At 42.2% G+C, this 24,234-nt stretch overlaps 1 protein-coding gene across 3 annotated transcripts in view; it reads left to right on the top strand.

The window, feature by feature from the left end:
• The window catches only part of RPAP1 (RNA polymerase II associated protein 1), a 251,935-nt gene that overhangs the window by 160,174 nt on the left and 67,527 nt on the right, over positions 1–24,234 (top strand). For 2 of the 3 annotated variants that reach the window (XM_069208759.1, XM_069208758.1), the window contains exons 15-17: positions 3,001–3,158; positions 6,201–6,380; positions 16,840–17,041. In XM_069208759.1, the coding sequence (XP_069064860.1) occupies positions 3,001–3,158; positions 6,201–6,380; positions 16,840–17,041 (540 nt within the window). The remainder of the gene's footprint in view (positions 1–3,000; positions 3,159–6,200; positions 6,381–16,839; positions 17,042–24,234) is intronic. The other variant, XM_069208760.1, reaches the window with a different exon arrangement.

Below are 24,234 nucleotides of genomic sequence, written 5' to 3'. Positions count from 1 at the left end.
AGGCCTGCGTTTTATATATTGTCATGACTTTACATTAAAAAAAAAATCCCTGGTAATTCACTAAAAATATAAAGGTTAAAGTGACAATTATAGTTGGGTATTGCAAAAAAAATCCCTAAAAAAACAAAGGTTAACCTGTTCTAATAGTTTGGTGAAAATGTTAGTTGGAATGCAACATTTTACTCGAAAACCATTGAAATTCCCTCCACAGTTATAGTTGGCTATGCTAACTATAACTTGCATCCCCGCCATTGACTGCTTATGACCTCACATGTTACATCACTCATTACATGTTCACTGACATCATTGGTGACATTACTGATTACTCCCTCTGCCATACTGCTTTTCAATTTACTCTACTAAATGGTACAGTATTTGAAACATGTAATAACTTCTAAATGGCCTAGAAGCATGGAAAGCAAAATGTACATCAACATATGTGCTTATACAACATTATTAAACTGTGACACTCCCTATAGACACAGTATCCCCATTAAGTGGCCAAAGCTCTAGTATGATTATCCTTCGCCAGCTGCACAACTTTTTTCACTGGCAGTCTGATACCCCCAGACACTGAAGCCCCATTAGCTGACAAAAGTCCTATACATAGCCCTCCTGCTACAGAGCATTCCCCCGTGCAAAGGTCTTCACGAAGACACCCAATCCCCATTAGGTGTTCATACTCCTGCTATATACAGCCTTCAAGCCTGTATACTTCTCTTCACGGAGAGCCCACTCCCTTCGCACACCCAAGCCCAGTTAGGTGGGAACGCCCCTACCACGTACAGCCTTTGTCCCATGCACAGCTCTTCAGAGAGCATACTAATTTCAGATAGCCAAGATCGATTAGGGGGCAAGTCTCTACTACAGACAACCTCCACCATGTACACAACTGTTCATGGAGAGAGTACTCGCTGCAGACACCCAAGGTCCATTACGTTGCAGGGACCCTACTATGTAGAGCGGTCACCCTGGGCACAATGTATGATGGTGAGGCCACTACCCACATACTCTCAGACCCAATTAGATGGTGAAGCTCCCACTAAGCTTGACGTACCATTGTGATCCGTTTCTACCCACACCAGCCTGCACTGGGCTTCCGCCAGCCTGTCACCCCCCATGTGATTCTGTCTTACTCTTGCCCACCCTCTTCGTGTGCCCCAACCTAGGCGTGGGTCTAAAGGGAGAGGTGATAAAGCCTCCTAAAACTTGAGCCTTGGATCCTCGAACCCAAAACGACCCAAGCTTTGATGTGAATTCTGCCTGCTACCCAGGCTCTACAGTGATACACCAAGAATTAAAAACAAAGCATGAACCTTTGATATAAAAGGGAGAGAAGGAGGTAGCCATTTAGTGGGCAAATTCCATAATGTGAAACAAGAAAACCTAGGACCATCCTAGCTTCCCTGCGGAGCAACTTTTGTTTTACGGAGCCTCATTTTAATTTATTATTAGATATGAGAGCAACTTCCGATACATGAATCCAGGCTATGGGCTGTACAAAAATAATCTCACGTATTAAGCTGAAATGCCTCTGCGTGTTGCAGAAATACCTTTTTTATTTTTAAAAGGACTGTCCTATTTTCACATCCTGTTTGTTACATGATTCAGATACTGGCTATTTTTTGGGATTAGCTCATGCGCGGGCTACTAGAGCCGAGACAGACCCTTAGCCCTTTTTTGGATCGGTTCTCCCTCTTAGTATGTTGGCTTCCCCCTCTATTAAAATGGACTGTCTGTAAAGGTAAGTAGAGGTCTGTGAATTACGACTTGCGAAGCTGATAGCTATGCCCTTTGCCATTTACAAGTGTTTTGTGTATTCAAGAAGTATTCACTATACACCTGCGAAAATATGCATGTCCTACAATAATATGAAAGTAGTATGCATTTGCTTACATAGATTTCTGAATTTTGATGAGACAAATGGAAACTGTCATCATAGTTGTAGAAAAGTAGTTAGGAAATGTAATTTAAATAAGGTGGTGGCCCATAAAGCTGTAAAATTTTGGACATAAAAGTTTTACAGTGTGCACTTTGCACATCAAACACCTGAGCTGTCCAGGCCTAAAAGAGGTGACGAGGTTTGTGCAGGTACAAAGATGTGAAAAGGCATACTACGAAAAACTACTTTAACAATCTTTCCGACCTTGCCTAGGCAGTTCTTAACATACACCCACGTAGAGTGATAAAAAGAGGCTCATGTCAGCATTGTTCATAGTGTACACATGAATTGCTTACCTTATGTTCTTTGTACATGCCCATGTGTATATACTTACATTTCACAAAGAAGTCTTATAGCCAATCTGTTTTTGGAGCACACAGACCAAGGGAACAGTGTTGCCTGTGGTGGCAGTAGTAAATAACACAAGACTAATTATAAAGTCCCTCACAAGAGTACTTTGTTGTGAGAAAGAAGAAAGAATAACATGTGAGAGTGCTGGCATTCTTCATTTTCCCACATACATGTTACGCTTTGCAAACGTATGCTTTCCTCCTAACTTAGATCAGTGACTTCTATCGCCTTTGGATGTGGGTCATATGAACATCCAGTGGACCACAACAAAAGCAGAGATGGTTGAAAAGAGGAGTGTTTGCTTCACGAATTTGAGCGCAAACTGTTACTGTCTCTTTGTGACCATCCATCTGTACCCAATGGGCCCTGACAAATTTATATTTGTTTTAGTGATGGAGCAAAACGCTTGTCTTAGCCTTTTTTTATTCGCAGATTGTGTTGGCACATTCTTAACAAATTACCCAGACCTATACCTTAGGATAATAAAAGGGTAATTGAATTATTTGGGCCATAGGTCCTGGGCTCACCAACTATTTTTTTCAGTTGTTTTTCTTTTTAGTTTTATTGCATTGGACAACAATAATAATATCTTTAAAGAAAATAAAGCGACTTTATTAAAGGACTAAAAGTGTAGACCTTCAAGATTATTTATATGTTTTTCAATTTCATCATAAGAGTTTACCCTCTTTTTTCTCCTGGTAAAACAGCTTAATAAATTTGAGCTGAAGGAACGGCTAAGCAGGTTTGTAGCTGAAGATCCCCAGGACCTCCCACTGCAACGCGGGGAAGCTTTGAAGCTGAGCACCGAGGCCTTCCGGCTGTGGGCTGTTGCCGCTGGGTATGGCCAGGCCTGCGAGCTCTACAGGTAGATCTGCTGCTGTATGGCCAAGCATAAATGAAAGGATATTTATTCTTGTTGTTGAGCTTGTTTGTAAACTCACTCTTGCATTATGTTAATCAATGAAATACTTCACATAATTTTATTATAGACATTTAACATGGCTGTTTTGTGTATGTAGAACCTGTTTCCCCATTCTCTTTTCCTTTCTGTCTTTTCCCGTTCTTAGCACAATTGTTCTATCCTTTGTCCCTAGTGCCATTGTTTAACAGGAGAGACACACGTTTGTGTTTTTGGTGCCATATTACTGCTGATTTAACTCTAAACGAGTCACTGAATACCAAGGTGTTCTGCCCTCTCTCCTATTTTAAGTTCATTTTAGTGGAAACCATGAAAAGGACTGCAACATTGGTCTCTTGTCCTTTTAGTGACCAGGAAACCCAAATAGTTTTCCATTTGTTTATTAAAAAAAAGGCCTGATGCTGCACATTTAGTGTGAAACCGCTGATATAATCATGCTTTGCAGAGGGCGACCTCTGTCCATTTCTTCGGCATTCACAAGAGAATCCATTGTGGGCGAACTTTGTCTCTGCGTTCGTTTTGAGGACAGTCAACATAAAGACTATTTCGTCTCTTTATGTTGACTTTTCTCAAACTTTTCCCAGACCTACCTCTGCATCCAATAGTCCAAACACTAGTATATTTATGAGCATGTGTGGTAACATCCTTATCTGTATGCCACAGGGAGTGTAGGACACTTTCGCTCTTCTTGCGTATCTTTAATCAGAGATATTGGAGTTGAGGAAAAGGATTAGGAACAGGAAGAGGTCATTGTGAAACACTTTCGGTTGCTCATTGAATTTAACTTGCTATACCTTACAAGTATTTGTCAGGTTCGAGCAACAATTCTGTCCCAGAAAAAAATTAATTTTGAAATTATTGACCTAAACTAATAAAAACTTGTGTTCAGATAAATACTGCTACCTTCCACTATTAGGAAAGTTACTGGTGCCTGTATTGTCAAAAGGTTTCATTCATCCTCTGCAGTATAATGATTATTATAACTTAGCATTTGGTGCTAATGGCACCCCAACCACTGTCTGATTTACTTTCATCAGCTCAATGTTTAAAAATAAGTTTTTACTCTGATGATATAGCATCCACTATTGTCTGAAGCACCAATTTTAGGATGAGGTTGGCTCTCTAGGTAATGTGGCGCTGCCATTGCTCGCAGTGCTATTGACAAAACATTCTCTCTGAAAGTAGCCTAACCTTTTCTGAATTTAAAAACCCTATGGGAACGGCATACATGTTAGATTGTTCAGGGCATGACAGATACCGGAAATATACAGATTGTTTTGTAATGTTTCTTTGTCTCTTAGCTGGGCAGACTCTAAAATACTGAAGTGTGGTCAGTAGCAGTTATATTTCCCTAAATAACAACATTTGATTAAATTTATGGCATGTCCTAATGGTTTGCGCAAGAAATATAAAATAGTTTGGTTTGCGATTGAAACAGCTACCATACAGCATTTTCCTGTAATTGAATAGCTATGTTATTGATTTATTTACACAGGTTAAACATGTTAGTATGATGAATTTGGTTTTACTATCATGAGATTTATGTGATTAAAAAATACAAATAAAATCGTGGAGAATCCCCCAATCCTCTGCCCCTCTTTTTTAACACCGACGTCGCCACTCGTTGTTTCGTTTAAGCTTGTGGTGACATTTGCCAATTTGCCCTGTTCACCTCTTATCCTTTTATGTTGAAGTAGTTTTGTTTGTAGGAGCTCCTTCTCTGCTCTTTAGTTGTAATTTCCGTCAGCCAAAGGAAGTATTTTAGTCCACTTCCCCTTGGCCCCATCCCGTGCTCCACCATTCGAACCTCCAGAAACAGGTGCTTTGTGTGCGGCCTTCCGAGTGACCGTTTTCTGCTGTTCACCCTGCTTCCACGGGGCCTTTGTTCTTTCTGATTATCAGAGCATTTTTAACCTGGGCTGGGTTAGTCCAATGCTTAATTTGTAAATAAAAAGGTGCAGGGGCCTAAAGCCCTCCTCTTAAACACACGGCTGCTGCAATTAAATGTGCGAATATGGAATACTGAGGCGGCGTAATCCTGAAGCCATCTCGGGCCTCTTCAATCTATTTACAGCCACTTCCTGCCCCTTCAGCTCACTCTAGCAGCTCTCTGCTTTCTCCCATTTTGACGCTTTTTCGTTTTTCCTCTTCCTCTGTCTTTCCATACATGTCTTTTGCTCGCAGTAAATGCTTGAGGCAGAAAAATAAGTGCTGGCCCTCAAAAATAGGTGCTGGTGCTCTGAATAGGAAACAACAAGCACAAATTAAGCACTGGGTTAGTCCCACTACAAATCAAGTCCTCCTATACTTTTATTCTGCCACTATTGGGGGCTTGAGCCTTTCTGCTACCTTTTACTTTTATTTCAATTTTTCCTTTTGCCCACTTAGATCTCTGTTGTGTCCCAGAGCACTGGGGTCCCAATTCTTTGCTAGGATACCACGTTACCGGTTCCAGCGTCATTTTGGTACTACACATACGGGAATCATCAATAGCTACTTGCTTGACTTTCATTGAGCACTTTTACTCTTTCACATAGTTCACATGTATCTGGCTTCTTAACATTTCCTGAAACCAATATTCCCTTCACTGAATTTTTCAGACTCTAGTTTCTGACATTAGAAAAATCCATCACAATTTTACTAGACTCTAGTTTTCATGTTGCTTACATCTATGAGTATGTACCAAACACCTTCATAGGACATTTTTCTGTAAGCAAGTTTTTCAGCTACAAATTAGGAAAGACTGAGCAGTTTACCAAAGAAGCTGTTATCCACCCAGTGGCATAACCACCAACACACACGCTACCTTGTAAAAAGCAACTTTTCGATACAGGGGATTGGATAAGAATTTTATGTAGATACATTTCATGCTTTCATACATTTGAAAGAATAGATATATACATATTGATTTCTACTGTTTGTATTTTCATAAGGTTGAAGAAATATTTACTTGGCACTGTCATTCACGCCACACTCTTGCATTCCCAGGGATCTCTACCCGGTGCTGGTGAAAATTATTCAGACCCTGTCTTGCCTAGTCAGTGACTGTCGCCAAGGCAATTCCACAGCTCCAATGCTTGTTCAGAGAGCAGCTGCAGTTGTTACGCTGCTGACCAATGTGACTCAAACAGCAGCCTGTGCTGCTGAACTGCAACAGCAGCTGGATAGGTAAGTGTTTTTTTGTTTTACAGTGTGATAGAGTACTTGCTTGCATGGCACACTACGTAAAATTATACCAAACTACAGCCCTCCTAATGAGGTAATTCCCTATATGAACAACTCAGTTGAGAACCATCTTGGCTTCATATATCTGGGAACAGTTCAGAATTTGCTACACACAAACTATTCAGTTCCTACGATATTTGTTGGAAATGAGAAATGGAGCTCTAGATTCAAGGTATGTGTGGCTGTAAATGCACAGGGTTTGCATACGCCTGCCATGTAGTGTTGGGTCCGGATGTGTGCTAGTTGTTTTTCTTTGAAGAAGTCTTTCAAGTCACGAGGTAGAGTGACTCCTCTTGGTGATAATGCGCATGGGCATCAACTCTATTGTTAGATTGTTTTCTTTCTGCCTTCAGTTTTGGACGTGTGTGCCTACATTCCCGTTCCAGACTGTCACGGTACTCTTTTCGGTTCGTGCTTCACCCTCATCAGTAATGTTTTGTTGTTCTCTCTTGTTCTACACATCAAGGAACAGTTACATTGCTGGTCAAGGCGCTTCAACTGCGGTGCCTTCGGGGCCATTCTTCCTCAGTCGCCCCTAGATTACCCAGGGAATGCCATACTGGTGATGGAACGGACGCACTTCTGTTACTGCCCTCGCTGTCACACGAAATATCCCCGAACTGACTTACATCAGGTCTGTAACCTGTGTTTGTCTCCAGAACACAGGGAGGTAGATTGCAAGGCTTGTTGATCCTTCTGCTCCAAGAAAACCCTCAGACTTTTGAGCACATCGACTCGAAATGCAGTGGAGAAGCATTGAGGACACTCCCGGCCATGAAGACGTCCGCAAAGAAGAGCCACGTGAAGCATCTGTTGCAGAGGAACAGGCATTCTTTCCTGACAGCAGTTCTGACTCTGACCTCAAAGTCAATCTGGAGATGCACGAAGTTACACCATTTCAACAGTCCCTGAGTATGGTACCCTGGTCCTTCAACACAGTATTGAACACTATAAGAGACATGCAGCCCCTTCTGATCAAGAGGCTCTCTGTCCACCACTGCCGTCTGGCTATGGTTGGCACTGAGCTACTGCCTCAGATTCCCCGCCCTCCGACTTGGCTCCGAAACAACAACCTAGGCAGAAACCTTTGACGTCAAGCACCTCAGTGCCGAGCCAACCATCGCCATACATGGCATCGACACCAAGTGCACCTTTGGTGCCGAAATAGAAATGTGGGTCTGATCCAAAAGCATCAAAGCCGGCTCCGAAGCCAGATTCCATCAAGCCAGTGCAGCCTATCCTTCATGGACTTCAAGAGAAGCTGGATGCTCGACAGAAACAGATCCATATCGAGCCTCATACCGGCTGTATTCTCACCAAGACTTTGACTCTGATTCCTCCACCATCAAAAAGACAGCTGTCCTTCCAGAAGGCTCATGGATCTTCAGTACCACCAAAACAGAGGAAGAAATCTGACAAAGCTACTAGCCCTTTGCATCTTTCACCACACTCACCTTCTCCGTCAGTCTGTTGGAGACCCCCTAGATATCTCACCTCAGGGATCCCCAGATGATGATACAGGTGGGCACGGGCCACGCATGACACCTTTGGGACCCCACCACACACCGACCCCTGGGACATCTATGAAATTGACCCTCCAGGGGACACTGACCCAAATTTATATCCCACCAGTCCCTTTCCTACGGACGATTCAACAGCGTATAAGGAGTTAATAGATGGGGTTCCTACTTTTCATAATGTACAGCTCCACAAGGAACCTTTAGAAGAGTATTTCCTCTTTGAGACCCTTCCATCCACACATAGGACCACTCAGTATTTACCCATGCTAAAACACGTTATGTCACATTGAGGACATTTTTAAAGACCCTGTCTAGAGTAATTACACCTAGGGTCAATAAAAAAAATATAAACCCTCTCCATGAGATCCCACTTATATTAGAGGACAAATACCATCAGACTAGCTAGTGGTTACCACTGCTCGCAAGTGTGCTAATTCTCAAAGTAGCAGAGAATCCCCACTGCCTGACAAAGAGAGCAAACGTATCAGTTCAGCGGGGAAAAGGTTTGTGGCACAAACTACCATTCCTACCTCACCTGATTCACAAGGTTGTCCTAGAACAGACGACAGAAGAACATCCATGTCCTAGCTGCAAAAACAGGTGGGGGAGACACGATCGCCACAATTATCTCGCCTATCCCAGACCATCTAGAAATAGGCTCTACATCACAACATTCATCTGTTAGCAGAATACCTTCTGGGGACAGACAGCGATTTTGTAGACCTCCTCAGCAGGAGGCAGCAACAAGTCCACAAGTGGGAAGCAAGTCCTCCCATACTTCCACAGATGGAGGTTCCCTCAAATAAATCTGTTCGCAGAAACACAAAATGCCCAAACTTCGCATCCAGATCCCCTCACCCACTATCCAAGGGCAACACACTATGGATAAGTTGGTCAGGGATATTTGCCTATGCTTTTTCCTCCCCCCCCCTCTCCTCCTTCCATTTCTGGTTCAGAAGCTCAAGCACACATCTCTTGCATTGATACTAGTGGCTCCCACTTGAACTCGCCAGCCCTGGTTCACAACATTACTATACCTCTTTGTAGTTCCCCACGAGAAACTCCCCAACATGCTGGATCTTCTCACTCAGAACCATGGAGAAATCAGGCACCAACATCCCAAAACTTTCAGCTTAGCAGTTTGGCTCCTGAGGTCATGTAGTTTAGTTACTTCAATCTACCACATGAATTTGTGACCATTCTCAAAGAAGCCCGTAGACCTACCACCCGAGCGTATTACACGACAAAATGGAAAAGGTTTGTCTGTTATTGTTATTCAAAACATATTGATCCTTTCAAAGCCAATGTACAAGAATTGTGTACTGCTTGTTTCAGTTACAAAAAGCTGGACTGGCATTCACTTCCATGAGGTTACATTTCGCTGCAATGACTACCTGTCTACAGAATAGACAACACATCTCCTTATTCAGAACCAGTCATTAAAGCTTTTATTGAGGTGCTCAAGAGAATTATTCCATGACGGGTTCCACCTGCACCCTCATGGAACCTTAACATTGTTCTTACACAACTTATAGGCCCCCCATTTGAGCCCCTGCATACATGCCCACTTCAGTTCCTCTCTTGGAAAGCAGCATTTTTGGTCGCTATTACCTCACTTAGACGACTTAGTGAGCTCCAGGCTCTAACCTATGAAGAACCTTTCTTGAGCTCCACAGATACAGGGTAGTTCTCCGCACAAACCCCAAATTTCTCCTTAAAGTTGTCCCTCATTTTCACCTCAATCAATCAGTTCAATTGCGCTTTTTTTCCACAGTCCGATTCAGATGTGAAAATGGCCCACCACACAAGAGATGTTAAAAGGGCCCTTATGTTCTATATTAATAGAACTAAAACTTTCAGGAAAACTAAACAACTATGTGTTGCCTTTTCCCCACCCCATAAAGGAAAGCCTATTTCCAAATCAGGTATAGCCAAATGGATAGTCAAGTGCATTAAAACATGTTATACAAGTCAAAAGAACTCTGTCTACACCTCCTAGAGCACACTCGGTTAGGAAGAAAGGAGCATCCATGGCTTTCCTAGGAACATTCCAATAGTTGACCTATGCGAAGCAGCTACATGGTCTACACCACACACTTTCACTAAACATTATTGTGTGGATATTCTGCAGCATCAACAAGCCAAGATAGGTCAGGCAGTGCTACTTACACTTTTCCAGAAAACTGTAGCATCTGTGGATTAGCCACCGCTTATGAGGAGAACTGCTTTACAGTCTATGGAAAGCATATGTATCTACAGCTACAGATGCCTCGAACGGAATATGTTTCTTACCCTGTAAGCATATGTTCGTGGCATGTAGTGCTGTAGATTCACATGTGCTAATTCCCTGTGGTGGTTGTAGTTTTACTTTCTATTCACTTAGACATCTCATTACACTTCCTCTACCCTCCATTCGCAACCGTCTGCTTGAAAACAATCTAACAATGGAATCAGTTCCCATGCGCACTATCACCAGGAGGAGTAGTCACTCTACCTCATGACTCGAAAGAATCTTCGAAGAAAAACAACTTGCACACATCCAGACCCAACACTAGATGGCAGGAGTATGCAAAGTAGGTGAATTTACAGCACTGCATGAAGAGATGGTTACAGGGTAAGTAACATATTCCTTTTAACTGCTTGTAGATTTTTTTTTTTTAATTTGTCAGTAGATATTCCTATGTTATTAAATGGTTATTGTTTTAATGATATGAGATATATAGTGAGTTATATATGTGTGTGTATATGTTACCTACTGGCAGTTGGCAGTAGGTAATTATTGCTAGGATCTAGATTTCATAGAAAAGCGTTTTTTGACTTGGCTATATCTTTGGCTCCGTTTGACAACTCTTCTTGAGATTTTTCAAACAAAGTGTCAAGTTGAGTCTTGTTGTCATAGAAAGTTTCGGGGTGATCCATCAAGCAGAAGCTGAGAAAAAGGAGGGGTCAAAAAAAGTGCATTCCCATGTTAATTCCCATAGAGAATTTAGACTTGACTACAGCCTGAACCGCTGGACGGAATTACACCACATTTGGCAGAAACTAAGCTTTTGGTCTAGAAAGCATGCTTTTTGTTATTTGGTGTAAATCTGTTCAGTAGTTTTCGAGATACTAAAGGATATCCAAATGTGTATATCTAGAAGCTCAGATAGTGGCAATCTCGTGCAGAGAATTGATTGGCTGCCAACACCAGGAAGTGTTGGCAGCCATTTTAGGACTCTGCTTCAGCCGATTCCCCACCCCCCCGGGAAAAAAGAAAAGTGGGGCAGGGTAGGAATCCCCTAATCCCGTAGCCTTGCTCCAAGGGTCCCCCTATGACTCTACCAGAGAAAAAAAGCATTTTTTTAAAAACGCATGGCAAAATGCGTGAATATTTGCGAATTTCACCATGAATTTAAAAAAAGAAAACAATCACAGTCTCCCACGCATGCTTTTAATTTTGCCCCGGATGGCTAGGTCCCGGGGGCATAGTCACTTATTACAAAAATATGAGTATGGGGGTGCACGGGGCACCCCTTCTAGGGCTCTAAAAAGCCTCAGGGACCACCACCTCCCCAGGGCTATATGTCATAAATATGCAGGGGCCCACACAGACCGTCCCCGAGCCCCGGGGGACCACAACTCCCCAGGGCTACGTATTAAAAATAGATAGAGGGGCCCTGGAGCAGCTCCTGCCAAGCAAAAACAAACACTCCGCTTCTAGCAAGCAGGAGCTGTCAAAATGCTCCAGCTTGCTGGAACTGGAGTTTTCATCTCTTTCTCTGCTCGCAGACAGGGAGAGAGATTAAAGTATTGCTCCCTCACGCAGGGAACTGCCTTTTCCTCATCTCCCTGTGAGCAGTGCCGGCTCCAGTAGTAGGTGACGAGCCAGCTAGGACCCCGGGGCCTTGAGGCTTCCTGCGCCGCCCTCGACAAATGTAAAAAAAAAAACAACAATTGTGCCCTGCGTATTTCTGAGAGATAAATATGCAGGGCAAGATTTAATTCTGGGAGAAAGCTCACTACCCAGAAATTACACCTCAACAGGAAGCACTTACAGAAAAAAACAAAGCAGGTGCCCAAATTGAAGTTTCACTTCTGTAAAGTAATAATCATCCTAACTTTGTGCACCTGGCCAAGGGATTGCAACTGTGTTTTGTCTGCATTTCCACCATGAAAAGTTATCTGTAAACTTTGAAGGAGATGTTTTCATCCTTGCTTTTTTTGTGCGCAGTATCTCATGTAGTGACTGTGACAAGTGGTGTTTTTCTTGTCATCTGCTGTTGAGACCAGAGATTGTGTTCTCCCTTTAAAAAACTACAAACATGGAAAAATGACCTAGAAGCACAACCCTTTTGGCCCTGCTCCTTATACATTATGGAACGTCCCCCACCCCTCCACCGCCCCATTTTCCAAGGAAGATGGATAGCTTACTAAAAAGACCCCCAAACGTGTTTCACACCTATTTTGGAGACATGTTCTTGATGAACAGGAATATGATCACATCTCCACCAAACAAAGAAGCACTTTATGAGTGCTGTGGGGTAGGGTGTGGCCAGGGTAGGGGTTTGCGGTCAGGCCCTGTGGCCACCCCAGGCGTGCATGGCGCGGGGTTAGGTGGTTATAGGGGATTTACTGCAGAGGCCAAACCTGTGCAAGGCATGAGGTTGAGTGGTTTTAGGGGATTGGCACCAGGCCCTGCGGGTAACCCCTGCTGCATACGGCCAAAGGCTGTATGCTTCCATGGTTGGATTCACGTAAAGTAATTAAAATTACTTTACATTTAAAAAGAAAAAAATAGACATTCACAGGAAAAAAAACAAAGGTTACAGGGACGTTATAGTTAGGAAATAGAATTTGAAAAAACATAGAAATTCACTTAACAAACCACAGGTTACAGGGACGTTATAGTTAGGCTCACATTTTAAACTTACAAAAACATAGAAATTTAGCTGTTATAGTTAATTATTTCAAGTAACTGTAACACGTGCCCTAGGGTAACTATAACTCGCACCCTCGCCATGCAGTGCTAATTACCCCAGATATTACAACGCTCATGACATCTTTGATAACACCATTGATAATATCACTGTAACATTGATCGTATGGACCCTTCCTGTTTGCTAAAAGTTAGCAGCCTGAAATGTGGATCAATCATTTTAGCCTTCTTGTCTTCTGTATTCCGAAAAACAAGTTGTTCTCTGGGTTTTTATCTCACCTTTTCTTGTGCAGTCTGGATGCTACTTCTAGAGTAACCTCTTGTTAAAAATCTCCTTGACAAGTGATGTAGGGCTTTAGCTTCTTCTGCTCCTCAGCCTCACTACTCTTAAACTTTCACCATAAGGGGTACTATTAATTAACTTTTGTGGGTGGAAACTATATGCATGCATCAAACTATCCCCGGCTATCGTATTAAAAATGTTCTAGTGGTAGGAAAGATAGCCCCTTGAAGACCCGGAATAATATTCAGAAGTACAAGAGCAATAAGAGAAGAACTGGTCCGAAGCTGCCCTGAAATTTCAATATCCAAAAATAACACATGGGTAAACTAAATTTCAGGATTTACAAAATGTGGGAAATGTAAAGCTTGCAGGCATGGTGGGAACACTAAAGTGTTTGAATCACCCCTTATGAAGACAAAGAAACTTATAAGAGACAATTGTCATTGCAAGACAAGTTATGTAATAATCTTCTTGAGGTGCACATGTTCATTACTCTATGTAGGAAGCACTACACTCCATGTATACAAGAGAGTACTCCAACAATTAAGGGCTATTAAGAATAAGGAAAGGGCCTATCCAGTCACTAGACATTTTGAAGAGCAGCACTCGGGTGAGGCTGAGGGATTGGTGTATTTTGTAATAGATGCAATCCCTCTGGCATAAGAGGAGGAGACAGGGAGAAAGCTTTGAGGTAAATAGAATAAAGATATATCATAGAGTTGAACACTAAGAGCCAAGCAGGATTAAACATGGAAGATGATGTGTATACACACTTGTAAAGAACTATGCCCTTCAGCAATCGGAACTACAATATTATGGGATTTTAATAAGACAAAATGAGGGATTGGTTTTAAAAATAAATTTTGTTTGGTGCATTGGGTTTTCGTTATATTAAAGTTCTAAATGTTAGAACTCCAGCACTTAGTGAAAGTTTTCTGAATAGGTTTGATAAATGAAATTGTGTTTTTCATCAGTTACCGTCAAATACACTCATCATAAGTATTGAAAAAAGTTAGCCCACTTGGGCAGAATTGTTAGTAATGAGATTATAATGATAGAGATATACATTGAGATTGAATTTGCCCACTTGGGCATGATGTGACATGATTAGATGACATAGCCACGATATGTCTCTTAATGATTAATGAGTTAATTGTGATGAAATATTGATTTTGAAATACAGTGATATTTAAGTAGCCAGAGCAATTAAGTGGATGATGCCAAAGCAAAATGTTTTTCTTGTATTCAGGCCACTATTATTTAAATGTTAGTAATATTACAACAATGTATTTTGAAATAACCGTATGCACCGTGCTTTTGTAGTCTGTTTTCCATGACAGTGTTGATGTGACCCGTTCACATTTGTCAATACGAGCACAAAATGGTGACTGATTTATCTGTGGGAAAGGATGCAGCCACAGCCAAAACGTGTTGGATATGCTACAGCAGCGCTAATACAATTTCTACGATTTTGCAAATCTCGATCAGCGTCAGCTCCCTTTTTGTGGAGCAAGGAAAGGATTTGTACAAATGTATCTGAGGTTGCTTACTCTGACACGCTGGCACACACACACTGCTTTGAAGCACAGCAGCCCTCAGCAGTTAGCGTCAGAATAATATATATCCTTTTCCTGCAACACCTTAGAGCCATCATAAATCAAGATAGATTATACCCTATGGCTAGACACTTTTGGGATGTTCATGAGGGGGCTTGTAAGAGTCTGACATTTTATGGTATCAAACATGGATGGGGGGGATTGAGTATTGGAATTGAGAAAAGTTGAGTCCAGGATGATTCTTAAATTGGGAACAGAGAGACCATGGGGGCACAATCTCGATGCGGACCTGCATGTGCATATATAGGGGAGACAATGGGACTCTATTAGTGTTGAATCAGGTTGCAACGACCAGACACCGTTTTTTCATTTGGAAGTCTCCTGTTTCATCCAAAATCAGTTCCACATTTGAATATTTGCTCTCTATCTAACCCTCCCTATTATTTATATCCTTGTGGCCATATTGTAAGGTATGAAAGCAAGTGATTTCGCTCTGTTGCTATGAAAAGGAGTACCCTAATGTGTAGGTAGAGATTAAGTAGAGTCGTAATTAGGTATTTTATGCTTTGTACTTATCTATGGATTGATGTACTTGCAATTTAGAGGTGGGAATTTATAAGAAGTTGTCATTGGGAATCATTACCCCCTGAATTACAGGCAGTAGCCTCATGTTTTATAATCAAATACCATTTTAAATAGGAAGTGTGACAATAATTGAGAGATGTTACAGTAGCTTTTTTTAAAGACTGTGGAGTTAATTACTGGGATTTAGATTGTACAGCACTTGGCACTTTAAACATCAGGTAACAGGACAACGGATATGTGCCATCCAGAGATATTGATAATGTGCACAGCATTATATTTTGCACAGCACGTGTCACCTTAATATCTGGTATTGGATATGTGCCATCCTGAGATATTAACAATTTGCACAGCATAATAATTTGCACAACACATTACTTTAGTATCTGCCAATAGGACACATGTATATATTGCACAGCAGATGCCATTTCAAAATAGCGCCACTAGGGCGCCACTATATGTGACATTTAGAGATATTATCAATTTGCATAAAAGATAATCATTGAGATGTGTGGAGTTATTTTTTATTTTATACATGGATGAATGAGGATGGAATATTCTGCATTCCAAGGGTGCGACCATAGTAGTGTGGCATATGTGATATATTTAGATATTGAATATGATCATATTTAATGAGAGGAAAGGCCCGTTTTTGAGAAATGAAGATCGTTTTAATGAATTAATAAGCAGGATGGCAATGTGTTTTGAATAGACTGTGTATTTTTATAAAGGATTGTGCAATCTGTGTAATATTCTGTATTTAAAGATGGCACCCATATTAATGTGTAACATGTGATATATCTAAATATTGAGCATGACTATATTTATTGAGAGGAAAAGCCAGTTTTTGAGAAATGAAGACTATTTTTATCAATGAATAAGCAGGATGGTAATGTCTTTTGAATAGACTGTATATTTTCCGAAGTATTGGACATCCAAAGATGGTGTGTAGCATGTCGTTGGAAAGTAGATGCTGTGATACATGGGTTAGGCTATGGAAATCGTGGAAAGAAATGACGGACGACATGATTTTATTGTGATGCATTTTGTGTGAGGGATTGTCCAGTGGAAGGGGTTCAGCCGAAACCCTTTGATGTCCTGCTGTGGGTGAAGCACTAAAGACCTTTCCCGTGCTGTCCAGCTTGTCTGCACTAGGTTGTCTTGATTCACTGTTTTTTTCCCAAGGTACCACACGATCTTGTTATCACACCCACCCTGCAGGCAGTGACATGCCTGGGGTAGGATAAGACCTTTTGGCACCTCAGTCTCCAAGGCTTGCAGCAAGGTAATGGTTTTCTGTGCGTTCCTGGAACTTGAGCAACATCCTGTTTTAAATTTCAGTCACTTTGTGCAGTAATATTTGCATTTTATATAACTTTCAGTATGCTTGAAAGGAAAGTTGTGATAAATCACTAGGAAATTGACAGAAAACTCGCACTTACAAGAACTGTGTGCTACTTTGCTTTGCAATGGTTTCATTGGGTTTTCCACCCAATCATATTAAATGCCTTTTGTGTAAAGTAAATGGTTTGTGCCTTCACAGCAGTATTATAGAAGATGGACCTCAGATTCCTCCTCCTCCAGTAACATGGATTCACGTGGCTGGGCTCAAGCCATTCCTAGAAGCATGTTTGAAGAGGTCCTTGGAAGAGATCTCCCATCCAGCTTCTTGGGACCTCATTCGACCACTAACATCGGCATACTTCATCTTTTTAGGAGGCTACTACAGGTCTTGCAGCCGGCAGGTGAGCCACTGAAAAACAAAGTAATAGCATTAAATGGAGTTGAAAATAAATGGAGACAGAAAAGGATATCCTTTGCTGCAGTTTCTAATTTATATAAGTGAATTTTAGTAACAGAGAAGAGAAAGATAGATGTACAATTAGCATATTACTAAGTACATTAAAAGCCTCAAAACACGAATATAAATAATTGTGATTTCAGACGTTGAAGGTAGTACTAGATATTTTGGTGGTCTCCAATGTGATGTTACTGCCCTTCTTATATGGAATGATGTTTCATTTAGAGTTTGGTAGTGCTAGGCATCTGCCAAAAAATGGCACCTCTGTCCTTTGCCATATTTAGAGTGCCATGGACATGCACTCTTAGAAGGTCAGACAATACATCTACCACTTTTTGGTGGATGTCTCACATCCAGACAACTATAACTAAGACACCTAATAGTTAACACAGGATATCCACTGACTGTCTGGATCACAGAATGTGAAATGCAGATAGATCCCTTGCCAAATATGCTAATTCATCTCTCCCTGCACTTCTCTTATGACACGTTTATGACCCTGTGTGCCTCACTACCTTTATGTGCAAATGTGAGTAAGGACGGTCCCTTCTAAGAGAAGGGAAGGTTAGTCTTGAGGACAATTGCACATCCTAAGCAAATATCCACTATCTACCTTTTCACCAGAAAAAACATTACAGTGATGATACATACATGTGATTATCATATTCTTTCAACAGGGGGTCTGACACTTGTGTTTTTTCTACCCAGTAAGAAAGATCCCAAACACTTTCTGCCTTTTCTGAAGACTGTTTTGTATTAAGCACTCCCATTTTGGGAGGTGTTTTGCACTGATTTACATCCTAGGACTTTAGCTTCCATTTTAACCTCGGTTTCTCCTGTGATGATGCAGGTTTCTTTTCTTTTCTCTGATGGTATTTTCACACAATTTGGTTGTTTCATTTACCATCCATGCATGTGTGTACCGTGTCCTCTATGTAGTAGTGAGATTTTCAGAAATGATGATCACAGTTTTTGTGTTGTCTGTTGTCCTCCGAACTCCCCTTCAGTCAAAAACTGTGACGTTTGATGAAAATAGCCTTACTGGAGCCTGGCAAAGGAATGCATGCACATCAGAGCTAAACAAGATGGCATTGGTAATAGTCTCTTCTACAGAGTCTTCATCGACACTGCATCAACAGGTACAGAGGTGAAAGTTTCAGTTTAAACTTCCCCTACATCACAAGAAACAGCATCTGGAACTTATGGTAATGAGTGGCAAGATTCTCGAGGTCACCTTTGGTCGTACTAGTGGTCACTCTCACAATGGCCAACATGAAGAAAGTCTACAACCAGAGATTCGAAATTGAGGTACTCAAAACTTCACATACAACACTTACAGTGCCCCATGAAAAGCCTGATCTGGTATCCCTTAGTGGCATTCAAGAGAATATGTGAGTAAAAGCGTCACATTATTTTTGTAAACACAAGGATCCAAAAAAAAAACTGGTTCCTTTCTCTCCAAAAGAAGAGCTTTCTGAAGCAGCATCCTCCAAGGATTTCCTGTCTCACCATTTGTTTGTAATGGGTACTTGATCTCCTTGGCTTGCATCTATGAAGTCTACAGCATCAGGTGACACCTGCACACCACTCCTACATCCATTCAGGCTACAGGAAGGAGCACCAATTCTATTGCTCCAGAAGCAGAATCAACACTAGATGCACCAAAACTGGTTCCGCTTTAACCGAGACTAGATTGCCGTCGTGCACAGGTGCTTTGCCTACCCAGGCTGCTTGCCTTTGAGTGGCTGGATGCTTTAATGTACCCTGGTACACTCATGTGAGGGGGTTGCCATTTAAAGGTACTATTCAAACTCTTCTCTCAGTTCATAGCTAGTTGCTCCTCTTGATCTATCATGTCCTTCCACTGCTGCAGACCTCTAGCGAAATCATGTTGTTCATTGCATTGGCAATATCCTTTTCAGATTACAGTCATATCCTAAAAATGGCTTGTAACTCAAACATTACCCAAACTCCAATTGTGCATAACCATACAGCAAGCCTTAATATTTGACTTTAACCACGATTCCCGTGTTGCAAACTTTCTCCAGTGGCTACTGGTCACTTAAAAATTATTTATCTGCATAGTTCATAAACAGTTATACAGCCAGACATCATGCTGTCCACCTGAAGTGTTACCGGCAAACAAAACAGCCAGCCTTCTCCAGTCTTTAACTCAGTATCTTGTCTGCTAGCTCATTGAGATAAATTGTTCTGTTAGTAAGCCATTACATTTTCAGAAATCTTCCATCTGGAACATGTTCACAGCAACTTGGATCGGAATTTCAGTAATTTGACACAGACGTGTAAAGCGCACTCTTCCATGCAGCTTAATTTACATTCATTAACTTGGGTATCCTGCACAATAGGCACCCGCAGGCTTAAAAACAGCCCTAGCCAACTAGACATGTGGCAGATACGGTATCAGTTCATGGCTTTTGCCAAAACAGACTTCGATACAGAACATGACTTCTCAATTACTGGGCATTCAGATCTCCTAGTCATCACTGAAGACCCTTTATTTTGTTATTTGTTTTAATTTTCAGAGTGTGGACTAGCTTCAAGGTCAGTGGAGCACTTTACATAGTACAGTGGACTATATGAAGTAGCTGAGAACAATTTAAATAGCTTATTATGAATCTAAAACAGTGGAGAAGTTATAGCTAGCCTAGATATATATATATATATATATATATATATTCGATGTCATGTGTAGCTGCAGATACACATGCTGTGCATATCCCGCCATCTAGTGTTAGGCTCGGAGTGTTACAAGTTTTTTTTCTTAGAAGAAGTCTTTTCGAGTCACGAGATCGAGGGACTCCTCCCATTTCGGCTCCATTGCGCATGGGCGTCGACTCCATCTTAGATAGTTTTCTTTCCGCCATCGGGTTCGGACGTGTTCCTCTTCACTCCGTGTTTCGGCTTGGAAAGTTAGTTAAATCTCGGAAAATTTACGGTATTGTTTGCGTTCGGTATCGGGTTAGTTAACGCATATCGACACCGAATTAAAGAAGAGCTCCAGTAGCCCTTTGGGGCTTCTATCCCCCGCCGGGGCCTGGTCGGCCCAACCGCGTGCGTCTTCAAGGCTCATGGAACGGACCCCATTCCGCTTCTGCCCCAAATGCCATAACAAGTATCCATACACAGATCAATATCTGGTCTGTAATTTGTGTTTGTCCCCCAAACCCAAAGAGGATACTTGCGAGGCCTGTCGGGCATTTCAGTCGAAGAAAACGCTACGGGACCGGAGAGCACGAAGGCTTAAAATGGCGTTGGCGCCGTCAGGACAACACGACGTTGAGGAAGAAGAGACTTTCTCCATTGCTGACTCTGACTCGGACGAGCCTGAAACAGAGCAGACGCCGAAAACCGTGAGTAAAACAGACCCGGACAAAACTCACGCCAAAATCATGAAGGCCCAGGGGACGCCACCGCTGGCAGGCCATGGCTTAACCCGTAAAATAGGTGACCGTCCATCGGCACCAAAAAAGGGCACACACGTGTCGAAGTCATCCGACTCCGGTCGAGATCCTGGCACAGAACATACTCGACACCGAGACCCTGGTTCCGACCAAACTCGACATCGAGATACCGGCACCGAGAGATCGGCACACCGAAACTAAAAAAAAAAGTGGCTTTGGAGCTGAAAAAGACTGTGGAAAAAGTTTCGGTACCGAAACATCCAGCTTCGGAGCTTAAAACAAGCTCCTATTCCGAAGAACAAGGCCTTTCAGCACAACTACAAGGCCATACATTTGGACAAGAGCTAGACGCAGGGGAGCCAGATTATACACAAAGAAGGCTCCATATTCAAAAGGATACAGGGAAAATAAGAACTCTCCCTCCTATAAGGATGAAAAGGAAAGTTGCTTTCCAAGACAAAGAAAAACAACCACAAGTGGCAAAAGCAGTAACTCCACCTCACTCTTCGCCACAACCGCCACCACACCACTCACCGCAACTGTCACCAATTGCAACACCCCCTATGATGCAATCTCCAACGCACACAGGGATGAGACAGGATGACCCAGATGCATGGGATCTCTATGATGCGCCTGTATCAGACAAAAGTCCAGACTGCTACCCAGCAAGACCATCACCACCTGAAGACAGTACTGCCTACACGCAGGTGGGGTCCAGAGAGGCGGCTTTTCACAATGTGGCACTGCATGCTGATCCCATTGAGGATGACTTTTTATTTAATACTTTGTCGTCGACACACAGTCAGTACCAAAGTCTCCCAATGTTACCAGGGATGTTGAAACACGCAAAACAAGTATTTCAAGAACCCGGAGCCATCACACCTAGGGTGGAGAAAAAGTACAAGCCTCCCCCTACAGACCCCGTGTACATCACACAACAACTGACACCTGACTCAGTAGTAGTGGGCGCAGCACGTAAAAGGGCTAATTGACACACCTCTGGAGATGCACGACCACCCGACAAGGAAAGTCGAAAGTTTGATGCAGCGGGTGAAAAGAGTTGCAGCACAAGCGGCCAATCAATGGCGCATTGCCAATTCCCAAGCTTTATTGTCAAGATATGACAGAGCTCATTGGGATGAAATGCAGCACTTTATAGAACATCTAACCAAGGAGTTCCAAAAGCGTGCACAGCAAGTGGTGGAAGAGGGCCAAAGTATCTCTAACAACCAGATACGATCGACAATGGATGCAGCTGACACAGCTGCAAGAACTGTGAATACAGCGGTCACTATTCGGAGACACGCATGGGTACGCACCTCCGGGTTTAAGCCAGAGATCCAAGAGGCTGTGCTTAATATGCCTTTTAATGGACAGCAGTTGTTTGGGCCGGAGGTGGACACAGCTATAGAGAAGCTGAAAAAGGACACTGATACGGCCAAGACCATGGGCGCGCTCTACTCCCCACAGAGCAGAGGCACATTTAGGAAGACACAATTTAAAGGGGGGTTTCGGGCCCAAACCACAGAACCCTCAACCTCACAAACCAGACCCACATACCAGGGCCAGTATCAAAGGGTAGGCTTTCATGGACAATACAGAGGTGGATAATTCCCTAATACTAGGGGAAAGTTCCAAAGCCCAAAGACCCCTCAAACTAAACAGTGACTTCAGTGTCACAAATCCCCAACACATAACACCAGTGGGGGGGAGACTCACAGATTATTACCAAAATTGGGAGGAAATAACAACAGACTCGTGGGTCCTAGCCATTATCCAACATGGTTATTGCATAGAATTCCTACAATTACCACCAAATGTGCCTCCAAGAACACACATGTCCAAACAGCACTTACATCTATTACAACTAGAAGTCCAAGCGTTGTTACAAAAAGACGCAATAGAACTAGTACCCAACCAAGGTGTTTATTCCCTGTATTTTCTAATACCCAAAAAGGACAAAACTCTGAGACCCATCTTAGATCTCAGAACACTAAATCTTTACATCAAATCAGATCACTTTCACATGGTGACACTTCAAGACGTAATCCCCTTGCTCAAACAACAAGACTACATGTCAACTTTAGATCTCAAGGATGGGTACTTCCATATACCCATACATCCTTCACACAGGAAATACTTAAGGTTTGTAATCCAAGGAGTACATTACCAGTTCAAAGTGTTACCATTCGGGATAACAACAGCACCAAGAGTATTTACAAAATGCCTTGCAGTAGTAGCTGCACATATCGGAAGACAGCACATACACGTATTCCCGTATCTAGACGATTGGTTAATCAAAAACAACACTCAAGAACAGTGTCTTCAACACACAAAATACGTCTTAGAAACCCTTCACAAACTGAGTTTCTCATTAAACTACCAAAAATCACACTTACAGCCGTGTCAAATACAACAATACTTAGGGGAACAATCAACACAAAAAAAGGGATTGCCACTCCAAGTCCACAAAGGGTACAAGCATTCCAAAACGTAATACAAAACATGCACCCAAACCAAAAGTATCAGGTAAAATTAATGATAAAACTACTAGGCATGATGTCCTCATGCATAGCTACTGTCCCAAACGCAAGATTACACATGCGGCCCTTACAACAGTGCCTAGCAACACAATGGACACAAGCACAGGGTCAACTTCAAGATCTAGTGTTGATAAACCGCCAAACACACACCTCGCTTCAATGGTGGAATCATGTCAATTTAAATCAAGGGTGGCCTTTCCAAGACCCAGTGCCTCAATACATGATCACAACAGATGCTTCCATGGTAGGGTGGGGAGCACATCTCAACCAACACAGCATCCAGGGACAATGGGACACTCAGCAGAAACAACTTCATATAAATCAGCTAGAACTACTAGCAGTGTTTCTAGCATTGAAAGCATTTCACCCGCTAATAGCCCACAAACACATTCTTGTCAAAACAGACAACATGACAACAATGTATTACTTAAACAAACAGGGAAGCACACACTCATCAGAACTGTGTCTCTTAGCACAGAAGATTTGGCATTGGGCGATTCACAATCACATTCGCCTAATAGCGCAATACATCCCAGGAATTCAAAATCAGTTGGCCGACAATCTCAGTCGAGATCACCAACAAATCCACGAATGGGAGATTCATCCCCAGATACTACAAACCTACTTCCAAAACTGGGGAACACCGCAAATAGATCTATTCTCAACAAAAGAAAATGCAAAGTGCCAAAACTTCGCATCCAGGTACCCACAACCTCACTCCAAGGGCAATGCGTTATGGATGAGTTGGTCAGGGATATTTCCTTATGCTTTTCCCCCTCTCCCACTCCTTCCGTATCTTGTAAACGAATTGAGTCAAAACAAACTCAAACTAATACTAATAGCACCAACTTGGGCATGACAACCTTGGTACACAACACTACTAGACCTGTCAGTAGTGCCTCATATCAAACTACCAAACAGACCAAATCTGTTAACTCAACACAAACAGCAGATCAGACACCCGAATCCAGCATCGCTCAATCTAGCAATCTGGCTCCTGAAGTCTTAGAATTCGGACATCTAGACCTTATACAAGAATGTATGGAGGTCATCAAACAGGCTAGAAAACCTACTACAAGACATTGCTACGCAAATAAATGGAAGCAATTTGTTTATTACTGTCATAATAATCAAATTCAACCATTACACGCGTCCGCTAAAGACATTGTAAG

This window comes from Pleurodeles waltl, chromosome 9, assembly GCF_031143425.1.
Source record: "Pleurodeles waltl isolate 20211129_DDA chromosome 9, aPleWal1.hap1.20221129, whole genome shotgun sequence".
Lineage (NCBI taxonomy): Eukaryota > Metazoa > Chordata > Amphibia > Caudata > Salamandridae > Pleurodeles > Pleurodeles waltl.
Note: the sequence above shows the minus strand (reverse complement) of the source record. Positions and strands in the feature narration are given on the sequence as shown.